Source organism: Littorina saxatilis, linkage group LG12 (genome assembly GCF_037325665.1).
Source record: "Littorina saxatilis isolate snail1 linkage group LG12, US_GU_Lsax_2.0, whole genome shotgun sequence".
Lineage (NCBI taxonomy): Eukaryota > Metazoa > Mollusca > Gastropoda > Littorinimorpha > Littorinidae > Littorina > Littorina saxatilis.
Genome location: NC_090256.1, coordinates 73,243,756 through 73,258,170, shown reverse-complemented (window position 1 = coordinate 73,258,170; position 14,415 = coordinate 73,243,756). Strand labels below are relative to the sequence as shown.

General features: G+C 48.7%; 1 protein-coding gene across 10 annotated transcripts in view; it reads left to right on the top strand.

Moving 5' to 3' along the window:
* The window catches only part of LOC138983243 (RNA-binding motif, single-stranded-interacting protein 3-like), a 196,585-nt gene that overhangs the window by 131,814 nt on the left and 50,356 nt on the right, over positions 1 to 14,415 (top strand). For 9 of the 10 annotated variants that reach the window (XM_070356668.1, XM_070356670.1, XM_070356675.1 and 6 more), the window contains 2 exons: positions 1,694 to 1,752; positions 2,237 to 2,337. In XM_070356668.1, coding sequence (XP_070212769.1) covers positions 1,694 to 1,752; positions 2,237 to 2,337 — 160 coding nt within the window. The remainder of the gene's footprint in view (positions 1 to 1,693; positions 1,753 to 2,236; positions 2,338 to 14,415) is intronic. The other variant, XM_070356669.1, reaches the window with a different exon arrangement.

Below are 14,415 nucleotides of genomic sequence, written 5' to 3'. Positions count from 1 at the left end.
TGTAGCTCTTTGCACCATGAAATGGCGGGGCAAGAAACAGCATGCACTTTTTTCCCGCCGTCTCTCTGGTTCACTAGGTTAATAGTAATAATACTTCGTGCAGTAGGAAGCCAAGGATTAGCTCCCTTTGTGTTATTCCTCTCTTAATCAAGGATAAGCCTCGTACGACCTTTGTGTCCCACTTCAACTTTCGCAGCTTCAGGCAGCATTACAGAACGGTTGCACGCAGTAGACTCAGCCTTATTTTTGCCCTGGTGTCCGCATTTCTCTTGTTTAATCGCCGGTACGTGGACACGGGTGGCTAATTACTACCTACACCACAGGGGCTTGTGGGGCGTGTTAGTATTATGAAAGTACTTGGCGTGGGCCGGTCGATGGAAGCGCTGCTATTTAAAGTGTAAGCCACCCGTCAAGACCGCCGTCAATCTGGGAACATGAGGTGTTAGCGGGAGTCGTCAAATTATTGAGGTTTTGAACGGAGAATGCAGGTCCTGAAAAAAAGGGAAACAGTCGTAACTGGGGTGGAGGGGGCGATCTGGGGTACAGGGGGGCTCCTTTGTATAACCGTCCAGCAACAGACGGCGATTTGATACATTTGACCGTCAGACTTGACCAAATCAGGCATTTCGATTCAGGCGCCTGTGGCCCACACCTGGTTTTGCAGTATTATCAACAAGCTTGCCCTTAGTGTCGTAACACTTGCACCGTTCCCATAATTTGGGAATTTAATCGCTAGCACTGCGGGTTAAAGCTCTAGTACTGTTTATAACTGGTAGTTGGCACCTGTGTCACAGTAACCTTATGTTGCGACAAGTTTATCTGATTACCGTTGTCCGAGTGGTCACTCGCTCCGCCTTGAGGCTTTGACATAAAGAGTGATCGTACTGGTCATTACAAAATGCGTGAGTCTCTTTCCACGTTCAAACCTTGTTCTCGCTACCTGGCTAACTCAAGTGGGTTCATGATGAAATATAAGGGGAGCAGACACCAATTGTGTTATCAATGCTTTCCTGATAAGAAGGGCACGCTACATAACGTCTTCACAAACTTCAATAAAACATAAAGGGAGCATCCATTAAAATATGCGGTAGGAATAAACAGTTGACGATTTGTTCCATATATTTTCATATTTCGATCGGTAAAATACGCTTTCTCGCTCACACCTTATTACGGGGTCAGTGCTTTCGTTTTCTTCAGCTCTTTCGCGTACCCTCAGTGTGAATCTGACCAACCTTTTTTTGGGGTGTAAACCTACAGGGATTCAGAGTTCGTGCTTTGCCTGTCAGTGCCATAAATGCCTCACCTGTTATTTTCAAGATTTTCTGTGCGCGCCGTCTTGGGTGGTATGCCATGGGCATAGCAGAAGCCAGATTTCCAGATTTTTAAGCTCTAGCAAATATTGATATTTTCTTTTTTTCTGAGTCTTCTTCTGCTTCTCTTTATCTGTGTTTGTGTGTGAATCTGTTATAGTTTTTTCTTCCCCTTCACACACGTACACCTCATGTTTTTACTCGTTCAATTCTCATGGGTGGTCTGTTGTGGCAAGTAACAGTTAAGTTTGAGATTGTATTTATTATTCAAGTCTACCGTATTCAATTTTATTTCTATGAATGCGGTCTTCGAAGCAAGAGAATCTTGTTGCACTGGAATTAACTTTGGAATTAGTTTTAATTGTGCCTTGTTTATTTTTCAGTTTTGGGACGATAACATCAACCAAAGCCATCATCGACCAGACCACCAACAAATGCAAAGGTGAGAGAGAATACCTGTATGGTTTTGCTTTAAACAATGTTGTATTCGTCATTTACGTGTTCATTAGATATACATTGTCATACATTGAAAACAACAAGCCTACGGCTTATGGTGTCTTCAAAACAAATTTGTAATCAGATATAAGAATATGGCAGACAGTCATGTCCTTACATAATATGTACAAATAGTCATGGTTTTGTTGGTTTTCAATGTTCTGTTTCTTAGTTGCTTTTGTTTTATTCTAGCCACTTAACTTTGAAACTAAATGTTGGATTGAAACTCGTTACTGCTCAGTTGAAAGTACAGTATGAGGTCGTTGCATTCTCATACCTACGTGTGTAAAATGTAGTCGTAAAGCTTTTAACAGACTTGGTTTTAACAGCGTTTTATTCAACAATTCATAGATACAATAATATAACGAGCATACTTCTAGAAAAGAGGTATCCCTACAAATGTAATTTGACCTCCATCGTTGTATTTGCAGGCTATGGCTTTGTGGATTTCGATGCCCCTGGCGCCGCAGAGCGAGCTACTCAGGCGTTACAGGCTCAGGGAATTCAGGCGCAGATGGCAAAGGTAAGAGATGTAGGTCCTTTTCTTACCGTCACTTTTAAGTCTTATGTGAGAACGCCCCCAGCGAGGCCTCCTCCTCAAATGATTTCCTCATTCAAACAACAACAACGACACAAACACAGAAAATCAACAACTTAATCAATAGATGCTGCACCTGTTTCCATGCAAACCTGTTTGAAAAGAAAGTAAAAGGGACTGTCACTACAAACATCATTGCACTTATTTTCGCCAAAGGATTGTTCAGCCAAATACCTTCAACCCAAAGAGTGGATGTGTGTCAGTACCCCTTCCCAATTAAGTCCTCTCAGCTTTATAAAAAAAAAGGAGGGGATTGTTTAATGCAGCGATTTAGGCCGAGGAGCTTGGCACGAATCGCACGTGAGACACGTTGGTAGATCTATATAGGTCAATGTTCAATGACAACGGTCCCCAGGCTGTCGCCTGTCCCAGCACACAGTACTGATGTGTATATGTAGGTGATTTAAGCAAGACACAACCCTTATCAACGGGCATTTAATATCATATTCTTACTCCGAATCACATTAGCATTGAGTCACCTGAGATGCTTATCACTGAAAAACGCTTACCCGGCTAAAGAATTTAAAGGGAAGCAACCCCATCACCAAAACGAAAGTGAAAGTAGCTTTGGTAATGGGCCAGTACACCGGGAGTTACCTCCCATACGGGTGTATGCCACGTCACTTCCTCTAGGAACACGTGCCTATTATCATACGTCTTTTTCACCTCGGAGAGGACGGTTCACTTTTTGACGCTCTGTGGCTGACCTTGTGTGTTTGAGTGACACCCGCCGGCCACGTTACCCAGCTTGTCTGCTCGCCTTGCCTACAGTTTGGTGAGCTCGTTCCCGTTTGTTGTTGGTTGTTTGCGCTGTTTCGTTACTGTACGTTGTCCGTTTTTTACGGACTTGTGTGTCAGTGACTTGCGTGTTTCGCCATTTTGTTGTGTGAGTTAGTTAGCTAACTCGTGTGACTTTGCTAGTAGCTCTGCGTGCCCTCTTTCTGTTTGGGCAAGTGTAGCTTTAGTATTTTGTTGACGCGTAAGCGTGTGTGTTTACTGTGTTTTCAGTCGTTTTGACTTACGTTTCAGTAAATCTTTTTGGCTTTGCCACGTGTTGTTGACGTTTGTGTCAGTGTCTTGCGTGTCGCCATTTTGTTGTGTGAGTTAGTTTTCTAGCTCGTGTGACTTTGTTTGTAGCTCTCCGTGCCTCTGCTTGTGGGGCAAGTTTAGCTATAGTATTTTGTTAACGCATTAGTGCGTGTGTTTACTGAATTTTCCAGTCGTTTAGACTTATGTTTCAGTAAATTTTTTCGCGTTGCCACGTGTTGTTGTCAACATGTCTGATTCAGACAAGCGCCGTGGCAAGTCGGACCCCAAGGGGAAAATTAAGGCTAAGTCTTCCTCTTCCAAAGCAACGTTACTTGTTACAGACCAAGAGCGTAACACTTTGTTGGCTGTACCAATTTCGGCGCCTAGCGCTGTTACTACTTCTGCTTCTTTTGCGGCGCCTAGCGCTACTGTTACTTCTGCACCTGTCTCTACTTCGGAGACTTCGTCTTCTTTGTTAGCACCTGGACAAGGTGCGTTGGTTTCCTCTCTGTTAAAGTCACTGGTTCCAGAAATCCGCAGCTTGGTGCAGGCAGAATTTCAGCGTTCCGTCGCCAGCAGTTCGGCGTTTCCGGCATCTGGCAGTGACGTCCGGGCATTGGCTTCCGTGTCTTTGTCCTCCACTTCCGGCTTGGAGCAGCGTCCTCCCTCTTCAGCGTCGGTTGGTAAGCAGAGCTGGTCCGATAGCCCTCGTGAGGCGCCTGGACGTTCTCCTTCGGGGGACAGCTCTTTCGCATCGGGTCACGACCGATACCTTGCTGATCTTTCATTTCCGGCGATAACCTACGAGGCCCCGGACTTGTTCGAACAGCGGCGGCAGTCGGTTTCGACTGCCGCATTTCCGGCACTTGCCGGAAGTGATGATCCGTCCGCTCCGGCACGCTACGGCGGTCGCGGCAGGATGGAGTATTCACTGACTTCCGGTCCTTCCGGTTCGCGAAGTCAACCAGTGCAGTCTTCACTTCCGCATTTTGCGGTTCCGTTGACTACACTTCCGGTTTCGGCCGGAAACGCTTCTTCCTCTTCTGGTGGTTCCTTCCGGATACCAGATAGTGGATTACAGCGTGCGCCTTCCGGCTTTCAAGCGCCTAGGCTTGAGCAGGCATCACTCCACTCAGTCGGGGGAGTGACGTCAGCTCATCCAGCTCCGGTTTTTGCGGATGGTCGTCCTGCTTACCCTTTACCTTCACAGGATTTTGGGCGGCAGGATGACGTTAGTGCTCAGGCTTTTCCGGTTTCCGGTTTGCCAGGGCATGCTTCTGCTTCCGGAACTGGTGACTTCGGTCATGGTTCCACGTGTGACTATTCTGATGCTCCATCAGTGGTCAGCGAGGAGTCGCGGGGCGTGTTTCCGTCGAAGCTCAAGTCTGTTCTTGACGTCGCGGCGGAAGTAACGTCTCGTTATTTTCCTGAAGGGGTGGTGGCTGCGGACTCTTCCGCATCATTCGTTCCTTCTGCCATGGCGGACTTCCGGCCGGCACAGGAGGATGTTTCTTCCTTCCGGTTCGCCGAGTCTCCGTCAGTGGCTTACCAACTTTCGCATTCACTGGTTCGTCCAGCACATGCGGGGAGTGGTATTCGGCCAGTGCCTGTTCCGTTACTGCTTCCTTTTGGTCCAGTTCCGGAATCAGCTCAGCAGTGGGTGGCTTCAGCTGCCCAAGCCTCTTCCTTCGTGCCTACGGCCAATAGGAAGCTTGGCATGCCCAATCAGAGCCAGAATTGGCTGGCGTCTTTTGCACTCCCTAGGGCTACCCTTCCGGTTTCCCGGGAATTGCTGCCTCTTCTGACTAAACCGATCAAGCGTGATTCGGTTTTGCCGGTTTCCGAGGCTTCCCTCCTCTCTGCTGAGGAGGTTGGACGTCGGCAGATCGAACTGTCCTCCATTGCGGAGACTCTCGTTCGGGCTCTGTCTCGGGCATTGACCGATTCGCTAGTTCCTTTCACTCTCAGTGAAGAACAGAATGCGGACGATGTCTCTGCGCTTTTGGCCGCATTGGCCAAGGTCAATGAGGAACAATTGCGTCTTTCCTCCCTGCAGTACACCCAAGCGGTACTCTGCAGGAGGGATCTCTTCCTCTCGCAGTCCCAATTCACGGAACTGGCTACTAGGGAGACCTTGAGAGTCTCCCCGGTCTCAGAGGAGTCTCTCTTCTGTCCGCTGGCACTGGATGCCAGACAGAAGGAGATTCAGTCAAACAAGGACAGTCAGTTCCTTGACTACACTCTGAAGGGGGTGAAACAGTCTCAGCCTTCTAAACAGAAGCAGGCTCAGACATCGTCTAACCCCAAGCCAGCTCAGAAGCGGCAGGCTCCGCCGGCCGCTCGTGGTGGGAAGAAGAGGACGGCATCGGGGAGGGGGCGTGGCGGCTCTGGAAGTAAGCCACACCCCCAATGAAGCGCTCCCGATCTCACCTCCCTCCCGCCCTCCACCTTGGTGATGGCGGGAGGCCCCTCCCGGGCACTTTCTCGTTGGATGTCGGTAGTAGACAGCCAATGGATTGTGGGAGTGGTGAGATCGGGCTTCCGTCTACTCTGGCGGGAGGAAAAGGCGCCTCTTACCCGAGTGCCTCCGCGGTTCAAGCCCCCCTTCTCGCAGGAAGCACGTTCCGTCTTGCAGTCGGAAATTGCCTCCCTGGAGCAGAAGGGCGCGGTGGAGAGAGTTCGGGTCCACAGCTCCCTGGGATTTTACGGGCGTCTGTTCGCTGTTCCCAAAGCATCAGGAGGATGGCGTCCCGTGTTGGATTTATCTCTCCTCAATACTTTCTTGAGGGAGATAAAATTCAAGATGGAGACGCCAGCCTCTGTCCGAGACTCTCTCCGCCCAGGAGACTGGGTGACCTCGATCGATCTCACGGACGCATACTTTCACATTCTTATGCATCCGGCCGACCGGAAATGGCTTCGTTTCCGGTGGGGAGATCAGATCTACCAGTTTCGCGCACTCCCTTTCGGGCTGTCTCTCGCACCATGGATTTTCACCATGGTGGTGAGACAGGTCTGTGCACTGGTGAGGTCCCAGGGTATCCGTCTGCGGGCTTATCTGGACGACTGGCTCATCATGAACCAGTCCCAGAGCGGCTGTTCGCAGGATACCCTGACGGTTCTTCGAGAATCCAACTCGTTGGGGTTCTCGATCAACCGGGTAAAGTCGGAGCTGACCCCGTCACAGACATTCACTTATCTGGGGATGTCTTTCGACACGGTCGCTTGGACTGTCCAGCCTTCTCAGAGAAGGGTGGACAAGCTCCAAGCCCAGATTCGCTCCACTTTACCTCTCCTGATGGCTTCCATCCGCTCGCTCGCCTCCATCTTGGGGCAGATGGAGTCTATGGCTCTTCTGGTTTCACTGGGCCGGGTCCACAAACGCCCGCTTCAGTTCGCGCTGAAGCCGTTTGTGGACTCTCCTCTGGTGGACTGGGACGCCCTCATCCCTTTGCAGGGATGGTTCCAGTCTGCGACCCTTCCGTGGTTGGACACGGAGTGGGTCTGCAGAGGTGTTCCGATCGTCGTGCCCCTCCCCGACCTGGACCTCTTTACAGATGCGTCCAGGGAGGGTTGGGGGGCACATACCGATCTTCAGACTACTTCCGGTCTGTGGACGACGGAGCAGTCCTTGTGGCACATCAACTTGCTGGAGCTAGAGGCAGTTGCTCTAGCTCTGGCCAAGTTTCTGCCCTCCCTGTACGCCAAACATGTTCGTCTGTTTACAGACAACATGACAGTGGCGGCGTACATCAACAAGCAGGGAGGCTCGCGGTCCCCGTCTCTCTCGGAGAGGGCTTGCGAGATCCTGGTGTGGTGCTTTCAGCATCATATCACGATCTCGGCCAGGTACCTTCCAGGGAGGCTGAACACTTTGGCGGATGCGCTCAGTCGTTCCGGTACAGTGCTTCAGTCGGAGTGGACGATCACTCACGGGGCACTGCTTCGCCTTTGGGCCCAGGTCCAAAAGCCTCTGGTGGACCTTTTTGCCACAAGGTACTCAAAGAGGCTTCCGGTGTTCGTCTCGCCATTCCCGGACCCTCAGGCATGGCGAGTGAACGCTCTGGACTTTCCCTGGACGGGTCTGGAGGCGTACGCCTTTCCTCCCTTTCCGTTACTCAGCCGAGTAATCCGGAAAGCGGAGATGGAGGAGCCGGCCCTTCTTCTTCTGGTCGCTCCTCTGTGGCCGTCGCAGGTCTGGTTTCCAGATCTTCTTCGGCTCGCCCAAGGGCCCCCCATTCCTCTCGCACTCGTGCGAGGGGAACTAGTGCAGCCCCGAACAGGCATTCCACACGAGGAGCCCAGTCTTCTGAAGCTTCACGTGTGGAAGTTGTTCGGGACTCGCTGAAGCGCTCTGGGGCGTCGTCTTTGACTCTGGACTTGGTGGCTCGCTCGCATAGAGCGTCCACCTCTTCAGTTTATGCTTCCCACTGGAAGGCATGGACTGCCTGGTGTTCAGCTAGAGGGGTGAGTTCGGTGGCCCCGCGCTCTATTCAGGCCGCTAACCACCTCTCTTTCATGTCTTCGCAGGGCGCCTCAGTCTCCTCGTTGAGGGTCCGGCGCTCCGCTATCTCGGCGACTCTTAAGCAGATTGGTCGTTCTGTTCGAGTCGGGGGCGTTATAGCTGCAGTCATTAAAGGGGCTGCTCTTAAGGAAGCTAAAGCTCGTTTGCCCGCTCCCAAGTGGGACTTGTTTTTAATCCTGGAATTCCTTCGTTCTGCGGATTTTGAGCCTTTAAGCGAGGCCAGTCTGTTCAATGTCACTCGCAAAGCGCTGTTTCTCCTTTTGTTGGCTACGGCCCGACGGGGTAGCGAGGTCCACGCCCTGTCGGGTCAGCCTGGAGATATCTCCTTTGAGCCGGACGGTTCCGCATCTTTGCGTTTCCGGCCTGATTTCCTGGCCAAGAATCAGTCTCCGGGGCAGGCCTCTCCGCTGGTTAGAGTTAAGGCTCTGACCAGCGCGTTGGCCCCGGATGACCCCGATTCGGTCAATTGCCCTGTGAGGGCACTTCGTCTGTACTTAGCCCGGACTCAGCCGATTCGGTCTAGTTCTCAGAAGTTGTTGTTTATCTCTCTCCTTACTAGGCGCGAGAAAGATTTGTCGAAGGTAACGTTGGCCCGGTGGGTGTCCTCGCTCATCAAGCAGGCTTATGAGTGGAGTCGCACAAAGAGGGGGGGGGTTATGCCCTCCTTGCCACTTGACTCGGCCCGAGCCCATGAAACGAGGGCGTGGGCATCCTCTCTGGCAGTTCTGCGCTCCAGACGTCTAGAGGAGGTGCTGACAACTGCGTATTGGCGTTCCGAAGATGTTTTCATAAACTTTTATCTTCGGGACGTCACAGCTCTTCGACAGGATGGCTCCAGAGGCCTTCCAGCGCTCATAGCAGCAGGCCAGTTCCTGTCCAGAACTTGATGGTGAGTTTTGATTCATTTCTAGCCCACCGCCTTGTTGATGTTATCTGCTAATGTGATTCGGAGTAAGAATATGATATTAAATGGAAAATTTCCTAAATAAATTATCATTTAATTAATATACTTACCCGAATCACATACTGTATTCCCTCCCACCTGCCCCGCTTATGGTTTTAAGATTTTTTAAAGCCGTATGATAATAGGCACGTGTTCCTAGAGGAAGTGACGTGGCATACACCCGTATGGGAGGTAACTCCCGGTGTACTGGCCCATTACCAAAGCTACTTTCACTTTCGTTTTGGTGATGGGGTTGCTTCCCTTTAAATTCTTTAGCCGGGTAAGCGTTTTTCAGTGATAAGCATCTCAGGTGACTCAATGCTAATGTGATTCGGGTAAGTATATTAATTAAATGATAATTTATTTAGGAAATTTTCCATTTAATTTCCCCTTGTTGTGTTGGCTTGTCTGACTTTGTCTGACTGGACTCATGTACTAGGAGCTAATAAAGGTTTTGGCAATGCTACGTGTAGAGATTAACACCGTTACGATGGCGGTCAAGATTACAACCTGACCTACTTAGACTTAACGATGATCTGTTGGGTTCTTGAAGGAGAACATTGTGCAACAGATCAGTCATGTTTGTGAATACCAGTTCTTTTCTTTTCTGCCTACCATCTAGCATTACAATCGTTGTCAGAAATCTAGCCATCCATGGAATATGTTCTGCAGAGGTTTTTTGCACTTTAAATCTTGGTAAAGTGGGATAGTGTTTCAAAGCCGTGAGGTGTGTGTGTGTGGGGGGGGGGGGGGGGGGGGGCAAGTGGAAGGCTGGTTTGAAACTGGTTTTCTGCAGAACTACAAGGTTCCTTATCCAAACCTTGACCAGTAACCCATAACCCTAGCCATCCCCCCCCCCCCCCCCCCACTCACCCCCCTCCTCACCCTCCTCCTCACCCTCCCCCTCCTCCCCCCTCCTTCCAACCACTACCACGATGAAATCCCAGCAAGCTGTAAGCGATCCAGTTGTTGTCGAGAGGTTCAGTGCTCAGCCACACGTGAGGAAGAGGAGACAGTCACGCAAAACGAGAGCTCATCATCATAGGGCCAATTAGCTCTCTGTGGTCCGTCCGCCGCTTTGATTGCGACCATCTCACTTCTCTTCTTTCTCCGGCCTCGTGGGTTTTACGACCAGGGCTCTGAGACTTAGTTGCTCTATCGATACCCCGATTAGATTTAAAGCTCTTTCTGTCTCGGGTTTTTGTCAGTCCTTGTCCATGGCAAGATCTTTGTTTGTGCGTGTCTTCTGAGCGCATAGAGTTTGTTTGTTATTCGCAGTGTGTCGTGTAGATGAACAGTGTAGATTAAACGAACGAGATGCGATATTATTGTTGATTTTGTTTGCCAGATGTAAGAAAATTGAAATAACTTACTGATCTTTTGGCGCCTGAAACAAACGACGTTGAAGCGGTGGTAAATGGGGGTGGTTGGTTGTGATATGAAACTGGTACCAAAACCTTTCTGAATAGGTTTCTTCCCTGCCCCAGATGCACAGTCGACCCGCCCCCCCCCCCCCCCACCCACACACATCCCTTCAGTTTTTTCCGTTATTTATTGAAGCAATGCGTATTTCCTGGCGGTATCCCCACCCTCGTGTGTGTGTCGCACGGGTGTCGTCTGTCTTGTCTGGTGGGTTTTACGAGTGGGGTCACTTTCCCCCCTGACACCGGAGTGAAGCGGCAGCTTGCGTGACGTGTCCCCGTCAGCTGGGGTGGACACCAGCTTGGTCACTGGCTTGCCCCCCCCCCCCCCCCCCCCTTATCCCCCTCCCCCCTTACCCCCCTCCCCCCTTATCCCCCCTCCAGTCTCGCTCTCCCAGCATGCCATTCCTCGTCAAAAAACCTAGATGTGGCATTCCCTGCTCGTAAACAATGGTGCAAGTTTTACAACCCGTAGGTAGGCCTAGTTGCCTTTAAGCCATGTATTCGAAGAAAACCCCAGATATAATATTTCGATTTCTTTGGAACTTTTGTTTTCTGTGGTCGAAATTCACCGTGAACCTGTTACCATACGCTAAAGTAGCCTGCAGTCATTTGTGAATTAGAGAACCTGTTGTCATTTCGTTGTAAAGGAACTTTAAAGCCACTTGTTGTCAAAACCTGAAGGCATTCTAGCAACGATAACTCGGAGCATTTAATCAGCTTTCAAAAATGTCGATGTTTCAAATATGCCGTCAGTGAGGGCAGTTACATTTAACGTTTAATTTTCTTGATCGGCTTTGCAGAAAAAAAGCAACTGAGGTGTATGCGTAAGAGCTCGAGTGTGAAAACAATTTCATTTTATTTAATCCCGCGTAACATATTTGCGCAACGAGGAATTATAGAAAAAAAACATGCGATCTTTTGATGTAGCTGGCAACAGATTTTCCCGTGACAAAAGGCAGCTAATGATATGACTGTAATTGGGCACGCTTAGCAGAACAATAGTGACTGGGCACGCTTAGCAGAACAATAGTGACTGGGCACGCTTAGCAGAACAATAGTGACTAGGCACGCTTTGTAACGGGCTTATTACGACCGAGGCTACCGTGTCTTCATTATCTCAATATGAATTGCTTTATGCAGGTGATGTCAAGGTCAACAGAAGGCTAATAGCGTTACAGAAGAAAAGTAGCGGTCTTTTCTCTTGTTCCCCCCCTGGGCCCAGCCCTTCCCTTGACATAATGACGCCCCCCGCTTTTTTGTTTCAGTTAGGCGTACTAACTCTCGTGAGTGCACTGTGTCAATTTGGTTTGTCTCAAAATCCCTTCCTTCCTCCCTCGTCAATAAAGTAAACATGCGGTTTTTTTAAAATTAATTTTATCTTTAGCTCCGTGTCAGCAATTTTGCAACGTCCTATTGTAACCCGCCCCCCCCCCCCCCCCCCCCCCCTCTGCCTTCCTTCCTCGTCAATAAAGTAAGCACTCGTTTATTTAACTCGTTTATTATATATATATATATATTAGCTCCGTGACACTGACAGCAATTTTGCAACGTCCTTTTGTCTCTCTCCCCCCCCCCCCCTCTCCCCCTTTTCCTCTTGCCTCAGCGAGTAGTCCGTTATGGGTCTGATCACGTAAAGACAGAAAATGTCCGTTCTTTCCCAGATTTGTCTTTCTTCCCTTACCTCCCCGGGTTGGTCTTGATTAATACGAAATGTCGGAGTGGCGTGGGTTCATCTGTCTTCCGAGTGTTGTTGATGAACACACACGATGCATTATTTTCCATTAATTCTCCTTCTTGTTCCCTGTCCCGTTCCTGATCCATTATTTCGGTCACAGTTAGGGCTACATTTTCGGATGAACAGTGATTTTGTCTTTGGACCTGACTCTGAAGGACAGAACATGGGGTTGCTGACACTGACAACTGAGATCGCTGTACATAATATATGTATTGGCGTTACTGTCTGTTCCTCTCTCTCGCTCTCTGTCTGTCTCTCTCTCTCTCTGTCTCTGTCTCTGTCTCTCTCTCTCTCTCTCTCTCTCTCTCTCTCTGTCTCTGTCTCTCTCTGTCTCTCTCTGTCTCTCTCTCTGTGCGTGTCCCATTTAAATCTCGTCCTAGGCGTTTTTAATGGTACTGAACTTGTCAAATCCAAGTGCACGGAGCCCCTGGGGCTTTTAGTCATACCTCAGGCAGCTATCCGTTAGAAGAACTACCAAGTTTCATTGACTTGCAACCAAAGAATCAAGAACTGCGATTTTTTTACGAATTAATTTCGTACTTGGACCCGGTTGGTCTTGACCTATTTTTGGATCTAAATTTAGATCAGGTAGATCACCACATCATGCACAAAAAGACACGTCACTAGCAAACTATGTCAGACATCATCATGAGTTTGTGTAAAACAAAATGGAGGCCGGAATCACTCAGTTGAATCGAACTCCGACCAAACACAATGTAATAACTAGGTTAATTTATGCACTCGCGTGAACAAGAAACTGTCGAGCTTCACAGATGTCGTCGTTGGGTAGTTTTGGGTTTGTTTTACTACCATAGGAGGATTTTTGAACTGTAAATCAATCAATGAGTCTTATATCGCGCATATTCCGTGGGTACAGTTCTAGGCGCTCTGCAGTGATGCCGTGTGAGATGAAATTTTATACGGCCAGTAGATTGCAGCCATTTCGGCGCATATTTACCTTTCACGGCCTATTATTCCAAGTCACACGGGTATAGGTAGATAATTATTAACTGTGCCTAAGCAATTTTGCCAGGAAAGACCCTTTTGTCAATCGTGGGATCTTTAACGTGCACACCCAATGTAGTGTACACGGGGGGAGGTTCGGACACCGAAGAGAGTCTGCACACAAAGTTAACTCTGTGAAATAAATTTCCGCCGAACCTGGGATCGAACTCACGCTGACAGCGGCCAACTGAATACAAATCCAGCGCGCTACCAACTGAGCTATATCCCCGCTAAATGCACTCAGCTGCAACAAAAACGCAAAACGAAGGCTGTGAGCTGCACTGTGCCTTTAACAAGGAGGGACTGGCCAACGGAGCGTATTGCCATGGCAACCTAGCCTGTAACGCTAACAGGGCGGTCAAGGTGATGGACGAGCTGAGCTGGGGGTGAGACCACGAGAATGAACACCGGAATAGCGCCCCCGCGAAGGACCATGGGAAATCCAAAACTGTCGTCTGCTCCACTTCTTTTGTTTTTTTCCACGATTATTTCATTTTGATGAGCTTTAGATTAGCTGTTGCTTTCTTCTCTATTGTGTTTGTAATTCTGTTTATAAAGGGGGGGGGGGACTCGATGTAGTGTGCCGTACTTTACGTTTGGTAATAGCATGGCATAATCGTGTCATCTTGAGGTAAATGCTTCGAATTGTTTTTATTCATTCCCTCTCTCTCTCTCTCTTCCCATAGAAATATGATTTGCTTACATTTTTCCATAAATGTACTTGTTTCGAATTTCTCACCAGAAATAACAATATTTTGACTCTCCTTGGCTCCCTCCTTCTCTCCTGACTCTATCGTCCTCTCTTGTTCATCCACTCTTGCAGTAACCGTAGGGGACGCTAGTGTCGCTGTCAGGAATGACACACGTTATGTAAATGGAACATTGTCACCTTTGTTTCGGGGCTCCCGTGACACTTGCCGTAACACCATTCATTCCATCCATCCTCCTGTCTAAACCACGAAAATCTACACCACTGCCATTTATTTACTCCGTGAATCTTTGTTATGGTGAGGCCGTTTCGTATAAAAATTATTTTCCAAAATTCCCCACTGTGTTTTATAAAATAATCATATTATGAAAGCACATACATTTTTATCTTAGTTGTTATGTATTTATTGTTAGTAAACATCGGCATTATTCATGTTTTACTTTAAACGCAATCATTGTTATTTATAGATCACAGGCACCTGATGTAAGTAGGTCACACACGTGTAAATGTTGTGCCCAGTCCTTGTTTTTGTTTCTGTTATTATTTTAGTTAGCAGGTCTAGTTGAGCACGTATTAAGTATTATGTACCCACTACTAGTTATTGTGCATTTTAGTTAATGGACTGATGATGTCATTTGTATG